The sequence below is a fragment of the Anguilla anguilla genome, chromosome 1, assembly GCF_013347855.1.
Source record: "Anguilla anguilla isolate fAngAng1 chromosome 1, fAngAng1.pri, whole genome shotgun sequence".
Taxonomy (NCBI): domain Eukaryota; kingdom Metazoa; phylum Chordata; class Actinopteri; order Anguilliformes; family Anguillidae; genus Anguilla; species Anguilla anguilla.
Window position 1 is genome coordinate 75715913 of NC_049201.1, and position 19134 is coordinate 75735046.

At 46.7% G+C, this 19134-nt stretch overlaps 1 protein-coding gene across 2 annotated transcripts; it reads left to right on the forward strand.

The window, feature by feature from the left end:
• The first annotated feature begins 326 nt into the window (after positions 1–326).
• LOC118227584 (heterogeneous nuclear ribonucleoprotein R) lies at positions 327–11905 on the forward strand. Of its 2 annotated transcripts, none has more exons than XM_035418200.1 (11): positions 327–547; positions 1952–2112; positions 2872–2990; positions 3776–3883; positions 4823–4936; positions 5294–5470; positions 6818–6953; positions 8402–8607; positions 8952–9101; positions 9583–9704; positions 10285–11905. In XM_035418200.1, exons 2-11 carry the CDS (start codon positions 1959–1961, stop codon positions 10916–10918), a joined length of 1920 nt encoding a protein of 639 aa, XP_035274091.1. In that variant the 5' UTR covers positions 327–547; positions 1952–1958; the 3' UTR covers positions 10919–11905. The 2 variants fall into 2 exon arrangements, with proteins under 2 accessions (XP_035274091.1, XP_035274099.1); XM_035418208.1 differs by lacking the exon at positions 327–547 and adding an exon at positions 607–755.
• The last annotated feature ends 7229 nt before the right edge of the window (positions 11906–19134 follow it).

Below are 19134 nucleotides of genomic sequence, written 5' to 3' on the forward strand. Positions count from 1 at the left end.
AAGAATTAAATTAACTGTACGGGTGTGATGCAAACATCTTGCATGAATGGGTAACTGGTTTGCTATAGGTGGGATTGCTATTGGTTTCTTTGTGATTAGCCAGTATACTTGATTTTTCATTGTCATTAGGCGGGACAGGATTTGGATCTTACCGTGTCATTATTCCTTAATCTCAACGCAACGTCTATCTAGTCGTCATTTAGGTGTGCGGGCTCTGATTGGGTCATCACCTCGTCACTCTCGGAGATTCCCTACACCGATTGGGCCTTAATTTTCTTACGCCATTAACCGTGTGAAATGCTATGGGAGACCCCGTACCGCCGTTACGTGCGCGCACCCTCCAGACAGGGTCGGGTTGACCGCGAGGAAGTGCCGTGGACGAGCGCCGGAGCTGCTGTTCTTGGTTCTTCCCTCTTCTCCCCTGGGCAGATCCGAATAATCACTCCCAAATTCCCGAGATCTAATTAAACGGCCTTTTTTCCTGATACACACCCCTGAGACACACTGCAGGAGGCTGCGACGGGAGATTTTTTGTGGAAACGGAGCGGTAAGAATTCGCCGGGTGGCTGGTTTGTTGTTTTCTCCCTCATGGTTGAGGGATGGTTTGTTTGGGGGGCTCAACGGTTGACTTTATTTTATGGTCCGTATTTTCTCAGCGGATTTATTGCACGTGTGATCTGTGCTCACGAGTGACTGGAAGCCCAGCCAGACTTGCATAAAGGCTTTTCATTGTGCTGCTGTGTGTGTGGAATATGGTGCGTTTTTACGCTTTTGGGTCTGTACATTTTCAAGGCCTGTATTGGAAAATTGGCCACGAGAGAACACCGTGAGGGGGGCGGAACGGCGCACGTATGGTACCGTTACAGTGTGACAGAGAGACGGCTACTGTCTGTCTGTATTGGCAGAATAGCTAGCCTTTGTCCTCCACAAGCTCTGCATTGCATCCATTCTCAACTTTAACGTTTGCTGCATCTCGTTTTGCCAAATGATGTTTGCTGGCTAACTTCGCTAGCTGCTCCTAGTAGACAGCATGGGTTATTTAGTGGGTTTGGCTAGCGGGGTGGCTAACGCAGCTGATGGTTTGCCAGCCTTAGCCGCGGCATATTGACCACGATGCTCCATTTAGCTTATTTAGTATGATAAGTTGCTATGCTCCGTCTGTCTGCTCTATCGGATGCGCACTGCTTGTGTTTGCATGAAGTGAGAGTAGGCATGCTAATGGTTGGCTAACGTTAGCCAGCGAAACTCTAATGTTGGATTATTAACACTGGGATGGGGACGCCGTGGGCGGTGTAATTTTTAGTTTTCTAGCAGCTTTGGGTATTTAGCCCGCTAGGCTATCCTACTCAGAAGTAGCCTGCGACCCGGTCAGATAGCTTTCACTAATGTCATGGCCATCAACGTGAGTCGCACCGATAAACCGGAATGTGTCGATTAACTGAAATAGCTTAAATCTGGATGAAATGTGTTTGCGTAATTTGCTGATTGGTGGAGATAATATAATGACTTGCCTCGCTGAAGAAGCCAGGGCAATGTGTTTACGTGCTAGTTTGCAGTATTTCTTGTCGTTAAGTTGTTTTGCAAAACTCTGACATTTTTTGTGAAGTTTAATGTGTAGTCACTAATAGCATGCTGATTAGATCTAGACGAAGTACCCATCTGTCCCCAGCTTATATTCATCACATTGTTTTGCACAACTGAAAGCGAATATTAATGAATTACTAAGTTTACTGGAATCATTACCTTGTGGTTTCTACATTCTGCCAGAGCGATATTTGGCAGGTGCATTGCACACCGCGAACATGACCCGCGTTATTGACCCTTTCCCAACTAAGACATGGTTTTGTGTAGCTGACCGTTCCAAATGTTTCGAGTGGTTGTTGCCTCTGTAGTTAAGTGCCTCTTCGTTTCTTTTCCTCTGTTTTGCTGAATTCCGGCGGTGGGGTTTTAGCGGGAGCATGGCTGCCGAAGTAAATGGCAACTCAGCGCCGGTGAAGGACGACGAGGAGCCGATGGACACGAGCACTGCCCACACGGAGAACTACCAGACCCTTATAGACGCCGGCCTGCCGCAGAAAGTAGCGGAGAGTTTGGACAACATCTTCCAGACGGGTGAGTCTTCATTAGCTTGCTAGGCGAATCAAGCTTAGCTCGTATCTGCACGTTTTTATGTGTGAGCTGCATTTATGAGTGTTGGGCTTATAGACTTGTTTTTGGATGAGTTAAAGTTAGAGTAATCTGTGAAACATGTACGTTTCTGCTTAGTTTTAAGGACGGACCGTGCATTAGTTGTGGCAAGGCCGCTGAATTGAAATTACTGACAGGTTTGGGATGGCTGTCCCACTTGCATGTCTGCGGTAATGTGTTTTGGTGGTGACTTCAACTGGGGTCATTGGTATAGGATAGAACGTTTGGGAAACCCATAGCAACAACATTAGCTGTGGGATCTGCTGACTGTGATGTCATTTTAGAACAGTGGTCCTCATCTTTGGTTCTGGGGGGCTGCAGGTTCTGCTGGTCTTCTGTGTTTCTGCGCGCTAACGGTAATAGGTCAGATTAAGTGGCCGACTGCACCGGTGACTAAACTCCTCGCCTGATTTCTTGGCTTTGAACTGGCTGTGGAATTGAAGGTGGAAACGGCAGTCGGTGACTGACTGCTTGCTCTCCAGGACCAGTACTGAAGACCCAAGCACAGAGCCACTGATATCACAAATGGCTTAGAGTTCCCTCTTATTTGTTCAGTATCTAAAGCGTTTATTGCGGAACTGGCCAGTCCAAAGGCTGTGACCCTTACGTCCATAGTAAATGTGTCAGAGGAGAGAGCAGGCGGGAATGTGTGTAGACGTGACTGGTGTGCTTGTGATCTCCCAGGGTTGGTGGCGTACGCAGACCTGGACGAGAGGGCCATCGACGCCCTGCGAGAGTTTAACGAGGAGGGGGCTCTGTCCGTTCTACAGCAGTTTAAGGAGAGCGATTTGTCCCATGTGCAGGTGAGGCATGGCCCATAACTCATGGATTTAAACCTGCAACCTCCTGCTGGCTCAGCCCCGCCCCCATAACTTAATACATTACATTACATTACATTCATTTAGCAGACGCTTTTATCCAAAGCGACGTACAAAAAGTGCATTTTCATACTTCCACAAGTCTCTCTGGAAAAGTGCTGTGATGAAAGTGGTTGTGCTGCTTTACCTGCAGAAAGGACCTCAAACTCCAGTTCTGGAGGGCTGCAGTGTCTGCTGGTTTTCTGGAGTTTAAGCATGGGAAACAGGGTGTGTGGATTTTTTGACCCGTCAGACACATAAATTAAGACTAAGTGCTGGAGCACACCAAAAGCCGGCAGATGTTGCAGCCCTCCAAGACTGGTGTTTGTGATCCTGACCTTGAAAGTCCAGTGAAGCATTATGGGAAGAATAGTTTTTACTTTTGAGCCCACTTGTTTCTGCTTTAATTTTATGCCTTGTTTGACATTTTGTTGCCCCTTGTTTCAGAACAAAAACGCCCCAGTTTTTTGTGTGTGGCTTGTCTTAGAATGAAAGTGGGACTGACTTTTTTTCTGTGATGCTCATGTCACAATAAAAGCAGGGCTGAACTTTTTTCTCCCGTGCTGCTCATTTCAGAATAAAAGCGGGACTGGTGTTTCCCCCCTGTCCTACTCATTTCACAATAAAAGTGGGACTGACCTTTTTAACTCCATGTTGCTCATTCCAGAATAAAAGCAGGACTGATGTTTCTCCCCCCCCCCCCCCCCCCCCCCCCATGCTACTTGTTTCAGAATAAAAGCGCGTTTCTCTGCGGCGTCATGAAGACGTACAGGCAGAGGGAGAAACAAGGAAGCAAAGTGCAGGAATCCACGAAGGGCCCCGACGAGTCCAAGATAAAGGTAGGTGAGCGCGGGAGGGGCGAGCGCTGGAGGGGCGGAGGCCCGAGTTCTGCCACCTGTCTGTCCGAGCAGCTCGAAGCCGGGTATCATACCTGTACAGCTGGGAAGGGGTGACTCTGGGATGCACACCGGTCCAGCTTTCATGTTAAAAAAACGTGAGCCTGCCAGGCCGTGATACACAACTTCCCTTGGGTAATTGTGGATCATTTCTGGAGAGCTGGTGCGACTGTTGGCTTTTGTTTTCCAGTTACTCTGTTCTGTTGCGCTAATGCTGCCAGTGTTCACTCGCGGTTCAGGCTACAGTAAAACTTTTCACACGGGTGCACGGACAGTCTTCAGCTGTCATTCGTGAGTTCAGCGGAGTCCTCCCCAGTGTTTCTGCTCCGAGCACCTGGATTTGCTAATTTAGCACAATTCCTCAGCCAGGAGGCAGAACCAATTGGATGCATCAGCTGGCTGAGCTCATGGGTGGAAGAAAAGCACGGCAGGACTTTTTAACATTCTGACCCCTGGGCTTTACACCTCCGAAGCGAATGGGCTAATGAGATTACCGGAGGGATGTCGGCGTTCAGGAAGGCTGTTCAGGACGGTCCTCTTTGGTCAGTCACCCCAGGGGTTGCTCACGATCGCCCGCCTGCAGCAGTGTCTGGATTGCGGAATCGATTGCAGTTGCACTCAAAGTGTTTGTTGTGCGAACTGCAGCGTTAGTCAGACGTTGCGTCAGAGGCCGCGGCGCAGAAAAAAACGCTCGGCTATTTTTATGATCCGCTGGCAGCGTTCTGCCCCCCCCAGGTGCGGAGGTGGATTTTCCCCTCTCGTGTGTGGATTCAGTATTCCTGCAAGGTTTTATTCCCTCTCTGAGCCCCCCCTGTGCTGTAGAGCTGATGGGGACGATGGCGATTGTGATGATGATGATGACGGTGTTGTGATGTCACTCAGGCTCTCCTGGAGAGGACGGGGTACACTCTGGACGTTACGACGGGACAGAGGAAGTACGGGGGACCCCCACCTGAGGAGGTGTACTCAGGACTGCAGCCTGGAGTCGGAACAGAGGTGCGGACCCCTCCCACACACACACACACACACTCTCTCTCTCTCTCTATCTCTCTCTCTCACACACATAGACACACACACTCACACTCTCTCACACACACAGACACACACACATATGCACGCTGTTTTGCACACACTCACACACACACACTTGGGCACACAGACACACACACTCATGCACACACTCTCTCTTGTGTTTTTTGTCCTAATGCACCTGCCGTACGTGTAGCTCTCCTATCTTGCAGGGCTTTGTGTGTACTGTGCTCTGGGGCGTTGGTGTTCTGCAGTTGCTAAAATAATAATTTACTTTTTTTTGTGTGTGTGTTTTTTTTTCTCCTTGCTTATGTAACGCTGCAGGTGTTCGTGGGTAAGATCCCGCGGGACCTGTACGAGGACGAGCTGGTGCCGCTGTTTGAGAAGGCGGGGCCCATCTGGGACCTGCGTCTGATGATGGACCCGCTCTCGGGCCAGAACCGCGGATACGCCTTCATCACTTTCTGCAACAAGGACGCGGCGCAGGAAGCCGTCAAGCTTGTAAGAACCGCCCCCCCGCCCCCCCCGCCCCTCTTAACTCTTCAAATCAGTCTTGCAATCCCCGCCTTATCAACTCATTTCCAAAGAGTCACAGCGGAGAGCATTGCACGGAACCCTGCCGCCAAATGTCACTCAGTGATGTCACTCATGCGTAACTCCTCCCCCTTTGAGAATTTATTCAGAAAATTAATTTGGAGGCTGCAGCTCAGGTTAAAAACTATAGCAAGTCTCCACACCTGCAGTTGGGGCTGTGACTTGAGATACATAGTGAGAGTGACAGATGTGTTGCCAGTGCACATTACCCCTCCCCCCCCCTTCACGTAGAGGTGTTATATCCCAGTCGCACCACTTCCGATGGCGTTTTGCAGATTTGTCAGATTTGGTTTTGACTCACGAAATACAGGTTTACACCAGTTATTCCGAGAGACAGAACATACTAAACTGTCATTTTTAGAGGGAGTTCCCATTAAAAAGAGAAAAGGACAACGTCCCTGCAAAATGTGTCCTGAAATGCGCACTGAAGAAGAAGAGACTCCAAAACTAGTCCTGTATAGTTGCTGTGTCTGCTGGTTTTAGGTGCATCTCCGCACTGAAGTGATCCAGTCATTGAATAACTAAAGAGTGCATACTCCTCTATTTCTATGGCCCACATGACATGTAATCCTGATTGAAGGAAAACCGTAAACTTGCAGACACAGCGCCCCCTACAGTACTGGAGTTAAACCTGCAGACACTGCGGCACCTCCAGGACTGGTGTTAAACCAACAGACACTGCGGCACCTCCAGGACTGGAGTTAAACCTGCAGGCACTGCGGCCCTCCAGGACTGGAGTTAAACCTGCAGACACTGCGGCCCTCTAGGACTGGAGTTAAACCTGCAGACACTGTGGCCCTCCAGGACTGGAGTTAAACCTGCAGGCACTGCGGCACCTCCAGGACTGGTGTTAAACCAGCAGACACTGCGGCCCTCCAGGACTGGAGTTAAACCTGCAGGCACTGCAGTGGCACCTCCAGGACTGGAGTTAAACCTGCAGGCACTGCGGCCCTCCAGGACTGGAATAAAACCTTCAGACACTGCGGCCCTCCAAGACTGGAGTTAAACCAGCAGACACAGTGCCTCTCCAGGACTAGAGTATGAGATCACTTGGTTAAAAGCTACTCTGCTGCCTGTGATTTCTAAATGCGAAATGTTGGATTATGTTTAATGATTATTTGTGTTTTTTTTTTTTTTATTGAATTTTCGGTAGATTTGCGGTTTGCTTCAGTTTCTTGAACAAATGTTTTCTCATCAAATGTGTTAAAACTGACATCTAGAGACTTCTTTCCCTCCCTCCCTCCCCACCTGTAGTGTGACAACTACGAAATCCGGTCGGGCAAATACCTGGGCGTGTGCATCTCGGTGGCGAACAACCGTCTGTTTGTCGGATCGATCCCAAAGAACAAGACCAGGGAGAGCATCCTGGAGGACTTCAGCAAGGTGACAGGTCCGTGAGAGATCAGGTCTCCCGTTTCCACCGTCTGCCCACATCCCTGAAAATAGTTGAAAACCTCCTAATAAAAAACCCTCGAATATCCAACTGTCCGTTAAGAAGTCTGGGGGGGGAGGAAAAGAAAATTTTTGACAGTGAGTGAAATGCATCCATCTTTCTGGCTAACTGACAAGCGCGATGGCCGCTTACTACAAGAAGTCCTGCGATGTAAGTGTGCGTATTTGTGCTACTCTTAAGTAATTTCGCAGCTCAGCAGTTTGTACTCTGGTGTAGAAGTCTCTGGAGACTGACGTGTACTTTAGTGCACGCTGTACATTTTGGAAATGTTCCTCCTCTTTTTTTTTTTTTTTTTTTTGCACCCAGAGTTTTTTTTTTTTTAACGAAGAACGGCACCCGGGCGAGCTTTGGCACAGAGGGTGGCGCCAAGGGCTGCGTCTGCTTCTGGTTTCCTTGACAACGGCGAGCCTCAATTACTTAATTAGCCCTAACATTTACGCCATCTTACATTTTAGCTACGTTTCGTGATGAACACGTTTGGGATAGCCGAGGACTGTTGTCTTGTGCCCCTATGTGAAACTGTGATCTAATCCGTGAGTGATCCAGTGTTGGTATATGTAGCCGGGTGGCTCATATAGCCTGGGGAATTGGTGGGGTGGGGGGTTTCACTTTCTCTTATAACGTAATGCCAGTTTTGGCTCGTTGCTAGTTCCTCTGCTACGGAACACATTTCTCAAAAAGTTTAGTTTTGGCGATCGCGCCTACCGCAATGAGGACTCCCAGTAATTTCACCTGTCAGTCTACGATTGGATCAGTCAAGAAAAATGTAACCTCTTTCTAAGCAAGTCGTTTCTCGTACGGCGCACTACGGACAGCGAGAGCCTTAGTTGACCTGACTGATTGAAAGTTGTGGGATGTGAACATGGACTGATATTCTTCAAAGCTGTTTCTGACACAGTGGCACCTTTAGAGACTGAGTCATCCCTCAGCAGGTACCAAGTGTCTAATTGAGAATAATTAACCGCTCGTTATTATGCAGAGCTTTTAATTATGGTAGGAATGAAAACCAGCATGCACATTGGGTTCCCAGGATCGAGCTTAGACGCCTTGTCTTAAGGTAGTTTTATTTTATTTATTTATTTTTTTCTGGTTTTTAGTCCATATATAAAAACATTTCCTAGGAATAATTACAGGCTTCATGTCTTAAATGAATAATGATGGTGTTGCTGAGCCTAATCAAAAACTGGGCTTTCATTTCACCCCGATATGCAAGGTGTTATTTGTGTCTGTGAACGCTGGTTTGATTACACGGCTGAGCTGATAGTTTTGGGGCGTCTTTTGTCTGAATGTTTTCCCTCCAATTTTCCTCTGTCTGGGTCGCATGTCTGTGTTTTATTGGAACCGGCGCGTGTGACCGTGCGTGGTGTTCCGCTGTCTGCCACCAGAGGGCCTCATGGAGGTGATCCTGTACCACCAGCCGGACGACAAGAAGAAGAACCGCGGCTTCTGCTTCCTGGAGTACGAGGACCACAAGTCGGCGGCGCAGGCCCGCCGGCGGCTGATGAGCGGCAAGGTGAAGGTGTGGGGCAACCCCGTCACCGTGGAGTGGGCCGACCCCGTGGAGGAGCCCGACCCGGAGGTCATGGCCAAGGTCAGCCGCCGTTTTCGCCCGCGACTCCTGAGGCCACTGCGTTATTGTTGGGGCATTTCGCTTATTCTGTGCGGGTAAATTGGGGGGGGGTGGGGTAGCTTTAAAAAAAGAAAAGAAAAAAAAAAACTTTTTAAACTTTCAATTTTCTCTTGAGTTTGTATATATTTAAATTAATATTGTAATTATTGAGTGTTTACCCTCACTCTCCCGGTTTAAAATTTAGATTTTCCTTTGGAGGGTGGAGGGGTAGCATGTCCACTTGTTCTGCTTCTGCTGGGGAGGTAGAGCTGATTTTGGAAAGGGTACCCTGGTAAGACGCTTCCTCCTCTGTCCTCCTGTTCCAGGTGAAGGTTCTGTTCGTCAGGAACCTGGCCACGCCCGTCACGGAGGAGCTCTTGGAAAAGACCTTCTCTCAGTTCGGCAAACTGGAGCGGGTGAAGAAGCTGAAGGACTACGCCTTCGTCCACTTCGAAGACCGAGACGCCGCTGTAAAGGCCAGTATCCCACCTCCGAGAGCCTTCCCACAATACACTGCTCTGTCCCACCTCCGAGAGCCTTCCCACAATGCACTGCTCTGTCCCACCTCCGAGAGCCTTCCCACAATGCACTGCTCTGTCCCACCTCCGAGAGCCTTCCCACAATACACTGCTCTGTCCCACCTCTGAGAGCCTTCCCACAATGCACTGCTCTGTCCCACCTCCGAGAGCCTTCCCACAATGCACTGCTCTGTCCCACCTTCGAGAGCCTTCCCACAATACACTGCTCTGTCCCACATGTGTGAGCCTTCCCACAATGCACTGCTCTGTCCCACCTCCGTGAGCCTTCCCACAATGCACTGCTGTCCCACCCCCGGGAGCCTTTCCACTATGCACTGCTCTTTCCCACCTGTTGTTCATTTCTCAGGAGAAGGTGGGTGTTATTTTTTGCGGGAAAGGCCGGTGTTAATTTCGCCATGTTTTTTCGCTGTGTGTCCAGGCGATGCAGGAGATGAACGGTAAGGAGCTGGAGGGCGAGGAGATCGAAATCGTCCTGGCAAAACCGCCGGACAAGAAGAGGAAAGAGAGGCAGGCGCAGAGACAGACCACCAGAAACACCGGGTGAGTCGCCGTGGAGATAGCCGTCGTGCTCGTGCGCTAACGTGCTAGCAGGCCGTGCTAACGAGTGCTCACCTTCCTTCTGTGTTAGAACAGTACCTAGGCCACGCTGTGCATAGCAACGAAACATTTTCCTTCCGTTGTGTAGCACTGTCTAGGCCATGGTAACGGGCTGTCCTTCAGTGATCAAACTCACTTTCATCTGTCAGGTATAAGCACAAGTGAGAAACGGAGACTTGTCTTTTAGTCTGTTATTCCTGTGGTATAGAATTACTTTTACTTATCCGGAGCAACATAGCCAGTTTTTGCATTTGCTATCCATCTATACAACTGGATGCACACTGAAGCAACTCAGGCTAAGTACCTTACTCGAGGGAATTTAGCCTGTGACCTTTAAGTCACAAGCTCAGTTAGCCAGCCATTATGCTACACTGCCTCCCACTGTGGCTCTGTGCCTCTCACAGGGATGGGGGTCGTAACGACTCTCACTTCCTGCCTGTGAGGAGCGTCGTGTTTAGCGGTCTTGGGTCTCTGCCTAGCGGCACGCTAACGAGCCGCCCTCTTCCTCCTCTCCGTGTTCCAGGTACGACGACTACTACTACTACCCTCCCCCGCGGATGCCGCCGCCGCCGGTGCGCGGGAGGGGCCGCGGGGGCCGGGGGGGCTACGCCTACCCCCCCGACTACTACGGCTACGAGGAGTACTACGACGACTACTACGGCTACGACTACCACGACTACCGGGGCGGCTACGAGGACCCGTACTACGGCTACGACGACGGCGGCTACTCCTCCCGGGGGCGGGGCAGCCGGGTGAGCCGGGGCGCCCCCCTGCCCCCCCGCGGCCGGGGGGCTCCCCCCCCGCGCGGACGCGGCGGCGGCGGCGGCGGCGGGGGTTACGTCCAGCGCGGGGGGGCGCCCATGGGAGCCGCGAGGGGGGGTCGCGGCGGCCGGGGCGGGCCGTCCCAGCAGCAGAGGGGCCGCGGGGCCCGGGGCGCCCGGGGAAACCGCGGCGGGAACGTCGGCGGGAAGCGGAAGGCCGACGGCTACAACCAGCCGGACTCCAAGCGCCGGCAGACCAACAACCAGCAGAACTGGGGCTCCCAACCCATCGCCCAGCAGCCGCTGCAGCAAGGGGGCGACTATTCCGGTAACTATGGTTACAATAATGACAACCAGGAATTTTATCAGGATTCTTACGGGCAACAATGGAAGTAGGACAAACAAACAACAACAACAAAAAGCCAATGGGTATCACACAATATAAACAAAGGAAAAACAAATAAACAGGAAATTGGCACCAAGCAGCTGATTGGCATTGTACCCGTCACACACAGTAGAAATAAAGAAACCTGAGCATAGGGGACTGGCTTGCCATCCTCCCATGTTGAAATGTGCATCGGCAGCACGCTCTGTGCTGGCCTGAAGATGAGATGTATATACCCACACACATGTGCAGACACACACACACACACACACACACACAACCTTTTCTGACTCTGTTCTTATCGGTTTTCCCTTTTTTCCCTGTTGTGGTTTTACTTGGGACATTTCTGGCTTTAAAAACATGAAAATGCTTTTATTCTTTTTTTTTTTTTTTTTTTTTTTTTTTTTTAAATGCAAGAGAAAAGTTTCTTGTTTTATTGATTTAAATTTTTTTTTCATCCAAAGCCAACATTTTAACCTTTAAGGAGAGAAAAAAAGAAAAAAAAAAAAAAAAAGATGGACTCATTTTTCAGAAGTCTGAGAAGACGTTAAAATCATGAGTACCCGGCAGGAAGCAAAATGCCCCCCCTCCCTTTCCTGCGCCCCCACTTTGGACTTCTTCCCTTTCGGATTTCTTACTCGTAGACGTAGGAACTTGCTTGTATATATAGGCTTAAAGCATCGGCTTTATATTCATTTGTTTTGCAGAGATGGGGAAACAATAATCCACCGGAAAGAGAGGAAAAATGTCTAATTTTCTTGTATTAGGAAAGTAACGTTAAAGTGTATGTTTAGCATTTGTTAGAAGTAGATTAATTGTGTTTTTTAAAAGAACTGTTATTACAATTTCAAGCGTTTTTTCTCTCTCTCAAAGTTGCCCTTCTAGATTTTTGGTTTGGCTGAACCTTAAGAGCCAAGGCTGTTCTTTGATGTGTTTGTATTTATAACTTGTTCTTGTTACATTTCAATAAAACTCAACCATACGTCATTCAATTATCAGCTACTTCAAATTCAGTTGTGTCATTACATATCTAATCCAGCCAGTTGTTTTGATATGGAAAACTTGCACAATGTGAGTGATCTACTACTGCTTAAAACAAAGAAGCTTTGTTTTTTTGAAACAAATATGAAGGGCTCTTCTAAGTTGAGCCTTCGTTTCAGCAACCATATGAAATCACAAGGACATAAAGTGGAAAGTCTGCCAAAATAGTTTGTCTGAACCCGTGTGCTTTTTGGAACGTGCAGGGGTCAAAGGTGCCAAAAGAAAGGTTTTTAACCCTTTTACTTTCCAGCTTTTAACGCGCACCTGGGCCTGTGGCCGTACCATTTGGGGATTTTCCTCTGGGTTCGCATTCAGAGATGTGTTCCGAAACGGCTTCGAAAAACACGACCGTTGTGAAAATTAGGCTGTGAAAGCTGCTCCTGTTCCAGAACGTTCCACTGTATCTTCCACCGCTTGCACGCATCATCAGGCGGCTCGTTTGATTGGATGGGACATGTTTTGTGTCGACCTACAGCACTAAGAGACCATTCTGTCTTGATGGAAAAGGCCATGCATAAGATGAGGTTTTGGCTGAAACCATAAGGAGTAGCATTTTTCTAAATGCAAAAAGCATATCTGATCGCAAAATTAGCCTCTGATAGATCTGTTCTTACGGCGACACTGTCTCTGTAGACCTTACATTCCTGCCCCCCCCCCCATTTGCGAAATGCAGGAACTGTTTGGTAGGTTGCGAATTGGAAGTTTTGTGGTCTTATTTAAGTGTGTAGCAAAGCCTGTTTTTGTGTTTCAGACAGATATCCCTCTGCCCTCCCACACCCTCCCCCCCTCCTGGTATCCAAAGGGTTAAACTTCTTTGGAAGATTGGCATCCTTGTTGTTTGTGGGGTTTTTGTTTTAAGTGCAGATTTAAACTAACTTTTTTTTTCTCTTAAAAAAAAAAAAAAAAAATGGAAATGAGACATTTTTACCCTCTGTCCCCCTCCCCCCCACCCCATAGCAGACATAAATTAGAGATCCTATTTATTTCCTCCTTGTTTTCTTCTCTCCCTCATTTCTTTACAGCTTAACGTTTTTTCTTTAGTTTTTGTTTGTCGTTTTTGTTTTAAGTTTTTCTCCTCTTATTCCGAATCACCCAGGTGAAGACGCCGCGCCCCGCCCCTCGACTGCCCGGAGGAACACATCTTTCTCGGCTGTGTTCTTCCCGAAAAAACGGTGAGCTTGGTTTAACTCTTCACCGCTAACTGCAGTTCTCTTCCCTACCACTAGGGAACACCCTCTACTTTCTGCTTTCTGCACACTCTCTACTCTCCGCTCAGTAAATTCATTTATTGTAAAATTTTTCTGCTTTGTAGTCAGTTCTGACCCAGGAGTGTGGAAAGTGTTTTTTTTTTGTTTTTGTTTTTTGAAGTTTTTCTGAAATAATGTAAGTTTCCAATGTTTGGAGAGTGAGGGTTGGCAGATTTGTGCAATCACTTCTGACTTCTGGCTAACTCAGTCTGTGTATCTGCAGCAATCCGGTGTGTACTGGTGCCAACGGTAGTTTCCTTTGTTATATCTAACCACAAAGGAATCGGCCAACGATAGGTGGGGGGGAAAAAATAATTATTCTTGCCTGTTTCCTGATCCCTGGGGTGTTGGCCAACCCCCCTCCTCCCCCACTAATTCATTCCTAAATTTGTGAACACTGAGGAACTCAACTGTAAGGTGCACACGGGTCATCGATTGCTTGCACACGCAAGGTAAACTGGCCCGCTCTTTTTACCCCCTTAGTTTGAATAGTGCAGGGACAATCAGAACATTTGGAAGTTGGCCAGAGCAGGTTTGCTGGATCTCATTGAAAGAAATCCTGTGTTGTTCTCAATTCAGCACAAAATTCCAATTTCATTGAAGACAGTCTGGAGATAAATTAGATGTAGCTAATTACTTTTATTCAGTGATCATTAAATAATTAATCTTCATATTTCAGTGTAAAGTTTTTTTTAAATTTTAATTTCATGTTCACGTCTGTGATGGGGCCCGTTTGCAGATAGATGTCCAACCCCGAACGGTCGGGAAATGCTAATGTATCCCAGAGTGCAGTGGGGAGCGGTGGCTGTGTTGACGTACGACAGACTTATGTCAGTGATTCCATCCCCTCAGTCACACTTTCTATTGGCTCTGGCGTGATCTTGTCCTGTGATGTCATAATAGAAGCGGTTTGGAACTAAGGCGTATGGAATTAGCAACAGGCGCTAGTTACAGCTTCATTGCCGTGCCGTAGCCTGGGTGTCAGACCCTGGTGCTTTGTTAGCATATAGCGTGTTGAGTTTGAAAAGCCCGAAACTTTCCTTAGTAATGCGTTGAGCCAGCGAGGTCAAAGCCCTGTTTAACAGGCTGTTCAGTGATAGGGCTCTGGGTCTCTGAAGCAGGTTAAATGCGCTGAGGCTAGCTGCACTGCTTAGCTCTGCTGTTCATTTTAGACTTCTGTAGCTGTGAAAATCTGCATGAATGATAGCTTTGAAATACTAAATGGTGTTAAAACAATGGTGAACACGAACAGTCCCCCAGGCTGCTTGTATTTTTTCCATAGATTGCGTTGTTGCCGTTCTCGTTGTGTTAGTGTTAATCAGTTTAACCTTCAGGGTCCAAGTTGAACTATGCGGTTGTTCCCTGCACTTGGACCGGTACTTCTCTCTAGGGTGTTTCGTCATACTTGTTCCTGGTTATGGTTATACACTTTGTTGTACGTCGCTCTGGATAAGAGCGTCTGCCAAATGCCTGTAATGTAATGTAATGTGAAGATATATTCTCACAGATGCCCCCTGCTGTGCATCTCTTACAGCTTACAGCTCACCAGGGTCTGAAAGACCTTTCATGTGTAAACGGTTCCTTTTTATTTTATTTTTTTCTGTGCATGAATTGTTAATGAGTGCTAAGATTATCTTAAGGGTAGGCTTATATTTCTGTACCTCCCCATAATTTTTTTTTTTTTTCCCAGATGGTGTTTTATGGGTTCAGCGTGCAAATTTTTTGGGTGAAATGGGAGAGGTGCACTTGGGGAAATAAAAAATGTATTTGTAATAGTGTGTTTATAACCCGAATCTGTTCTCTTGACTCGTAGCTTCAGGTGGCAAGAAATCACTCTTAATGGCAATAACGAGATGCTTCTGTTTTAACTCGCAGTGAGAGAAAATGTCCTTACGGTAAATAATCCACCTAACCCCCCCCAGGCCAGGCTGTTTAAAAAACAGAATATTGTCATTTCGTAATTGAGGTTTGAGTTCAGCTTTGTCTGTACAGAATGGCCTCTGGCTAATGACATAACACAAATAACCTTACGAAGCATTTGCCGGCAGATGTCTGTGTTTATGAATACGAGTGCGGCGGTGCGGATTTTTAATCATGGTTTTATTGCACACAATTCTGCCTTATTGGTTACTTCCTGAGTTTGCACTCCATGCTCGTTGGATATTGTTAGCCCTTTTTGTGTTTTCAGGTGAGTGTAATTGTGTTGCTTGTAAAATGCAGCCGCAAGCAGTGATGTTAAGGGGCCGAGTGCTGCCCTTTTAAAGAGCCGGAGATCAAAGCCGGTGCCCACAAGCACTGCAGACCTGTAATTAACAGCTGTCTCTCGTTACTGGAAATATTTGGAGTTCTGCACCTCCTCCTTGGGAGGTTGTGTGTCGCTCTTGGGAGTTGGGGTACGAATGTGGTATCGCGTGCTGGCACTGGCTGTGACTAATAGTCTGCACCCCAGAAAATAAATGCCCACCCCCCCCCCGTCCCTGGGTCTGCGGACCAAACAAGCTTGAATGTCTGGATGTACTACTCTGAGTAAATTACATGTGAGAGCCAATTGGGCCCCTGATGCGCTTCAGGTGAGGGCAGGGGAGTATAATTTTTGGCATGGCGGGTATGCCTTCCCGCCAAGTTATGGCTTGGTGGGACGGCATGCCCCATACCCACACAGCACCGAGAGTTTGGCACTTTTCAGGGTTCCCCACATAAACGACCACAGTGACCGATGACTCTCAGCCCTTAAGATCATGAATTAATCTGTAACCTCTGACCCCATTTCAACAGACAGAATTTTCTGACAACTTCACACGTCCGCACAATAAAGCTCCAAATTTAGGGGAAGTTTGCATTTTTTCCTTCTTCTTTTTCCCGTAAAAGAATGTTTTAAGAACTAAATTACCTATATTTGCATTGAAATGAACATGTATCAAAGTGCAGCACCATTGCATATGCTACGGACATATGTGGGACTAAGTAGCATGTTTTTTTTCTTTGATGCAATGTGATGTAGTCATTTGAAAAATGCTTTACCCTACTTTAGGCATTAGTAAAATTCGTGCACATTACAATTTCAAAAGAAGCTCTCTCTCTTCGCTCGATGTTCAGAGCCAGTTTCTTCTTTCATACTATGTCTACAGCAGCAATTTCATATTTCTCTGCCATTTAGAGGATTTCGGATTTCACTTTTTTTTCCCATAGTTGCTTGTAGAATAAATGCTGTATTCTGTCTGAACAGTGATGCTGCTCCAATCCACAGATCTTCTGTTACCAGTATAAGTGAGTTATATAAGCATAATTTTTTCATTCGTTCCCATTACTTATAGACATCGGTCAAGGGGGGAAAAAATCGCTAAAACAGCAAGTTCTGTTCTCTGTGCCAACGGAGAAGCTCCCCCCCGCTCCCCTGGGGCTGTATCCAGATGTCACACACCCCTCGAACCCATCTTATTTAACCTGTCAATCACTTTCAGACATCTGATTTCGTTGGGGAAACATATGCAACAAACCCCACCCCCCCACAAAAAAAAAAAAAAAAATTGCTTTTGTGTTCTGTGGGTTCATGAATTGTCAACGTATTGAATATTGTCCTTTCTTTAAGAATTCCCCCAAATTTAATGTTAGCTGCTTCATAAACAAGTTATGACAACTAGATTCCCTTCACTTTGAACCAAAACCCGTCATTTCACCAGTCTGTCTCCCAGAGTTAAAACAGACTTTAAAATGTGTGTTGGATCAGGGGCAGTTTGGAGGTGTGGGCAGTGTTTGTGCTTTTGTGTGTTGCTGTTTTTTTGTGTCTGAGGGCAGAAAGAAGTTCTGTAAAATGAAATTGCTTATCCAGTGTTGCTCCCTAGAATGTTGAGTGCATCCTTTCTTTTTCTTCCCCCCCCCCCCCCCCCCCCCCGCCCAGTTTTATAGCTTAATTTGTTCAACGGGGGGATTTATCAGTATTTACCAGTGTACATTTACACCCATGTTTGCTAGCGCACACTGTGATTTAAATAATTGAATACCCATAGTGTTAACCTGGTGATTTATCATTTGGAGAAATGTTAAAAAGACACTGAAGCGAGGTTATGAAAACTTGGAGTACTGGAGGCTATCGGTCTAAATCCTGCTGTTTGATTTTAAGTAGTTTTTAATGAAAATGTGGAAAGATCTTTATAAAACAATTATTAATTACAAATCGTCTGTCAAAAGACATCTATCTTACAGAAGCTCAGAGCTGTAAAATGCCTCCGGATTCTGCGAGTTGCATGAATGTAGAGTTTTGAACTCGAGGGGTTGGTCTGCCAAAGTTGCCTTAATTTGGTTCCTTTTATTTTATTTTATTTTTTGTGTGTGGAACGTGAAGCCTATTCGTCTGAACATTTGAGCAAAAGCGGAACAGAAGCTTGTTTCACAGCTCATGCAGTTCTTACTTTGTTCGATGTTTGTGGATTCCAAAGTGCAGTTTTCCTAAATAATTTGCTCTTATTTTGCAATTTGTTACTTGCTACAGAGCAGTTGTATCTCAGCTGGAGGTCCAGATCCAGCAAATCTCTATGTATCCAGGAACATATGTCCTATGAATAAAACAAATTGAAAAAAAAATGAAACAAAAAAAAAAAAAAAAAAAAAACCTTAATTAACTCAACTTGAAACAATCACGGACAAGAATGGAGCTGATTTCCAGTCACGTTTCGGAAGGCAAAAATCGTGGGAATTTTTTTTACCCTCAATTCTTATTTGGAATGGGATTGGGGCACAAAATGGCACCGGGACCCAAATGAGAGAGGGAAAAATCTGAGAGAGAAATATGAGGGAGAAAAATCTGATTTCAGATTACCTCCAAGCATAATGTGAGTACTTAATTTTGTATTTTAACACCTTGCTTTTGTCACCTTGGCTTATCTATCAGGGAGGTGGGTTGAATCCGGACCCGACCCTGTCTTGTCGCCATGGGGACTTGCTAGGTGGGGCATTCTGGGAAGAGGAGAACATGAGGACTTCTGGGTAAGGTAGTTTTTCCCCAAAACCTTTTTTTTTTTTCCTTCTCTGCCATACAGGTATCAGTTACCATTCCCCCCCCCCTCCCCCAGTTCCAAACCGTAAGGTTCTTTGTGCAAAACTCAAATTCTGGAATCCAAAAAGGGTTTTCCTGCCAGGGACAATAGTGGAATAAGTGGGAAAGCTTTTTGTGTCAGGAGACTGTGAAGCTTTGACAGACTTTACTGTTGGCTACATCCACAGAATTTATTATTTATTTTTTTATTGAGCATCTGCTCAGAAAAGATATGACATTCTGTAGCCGGCTCGAAGAACTACAAGAATATGTATGACACCTTTCCGTTTTTTAATAGTGTTTTGGCCGTCCTATCTTGCTGAAACTTGAGTGCCTCTCAATTTACTGTTTGGTTGAGTGCGTCCAAGTCTTCAAGCACAGTGCTTTGGTTCAAAGTGTCATTTTTCTTTCTTTTTTTATGTAGAGAGACTGTGAACCTCCCTTGCTGCGAAAGATAAAGTAAAATGGGGCAATTCTAAAATGACAGGAACCACAAAAGTAATGAACAGGAACCCCCGTTTCAGCTTTATCTGCTCACTCTAAGAAGGCCCAGGCTAACACGGCTTTCCTGGCCAGGTTGTTATACACAAAAATATAACTAATCTGGTTAAGGGAAGGTAAGTGTTACTGTAGAGTTGTATTATGGGGTTTGTAAGTGATTCTCTGGTAGAGTGCTGGTTTGTAGGTGTGATTCTCAGGTAGGGTGCTGGTTTGTAGGTTTGATTCTCAGGTAGGGTGCTGGTTTGTAGGTTTGATTCTCAGGTAGGGTGCTGGTTTGTAGGTTTGATTCTCAGGTAGAGTGCTGGTTTGTAGGTTTGATTCTCAGGTAGGGTGCTGGTTTGTAGGTGTGATTCTCAGGTAGGGTGCTGGTTTTGTAGGTTTGATTCTCAGGTAGGGTGCTGGTTTG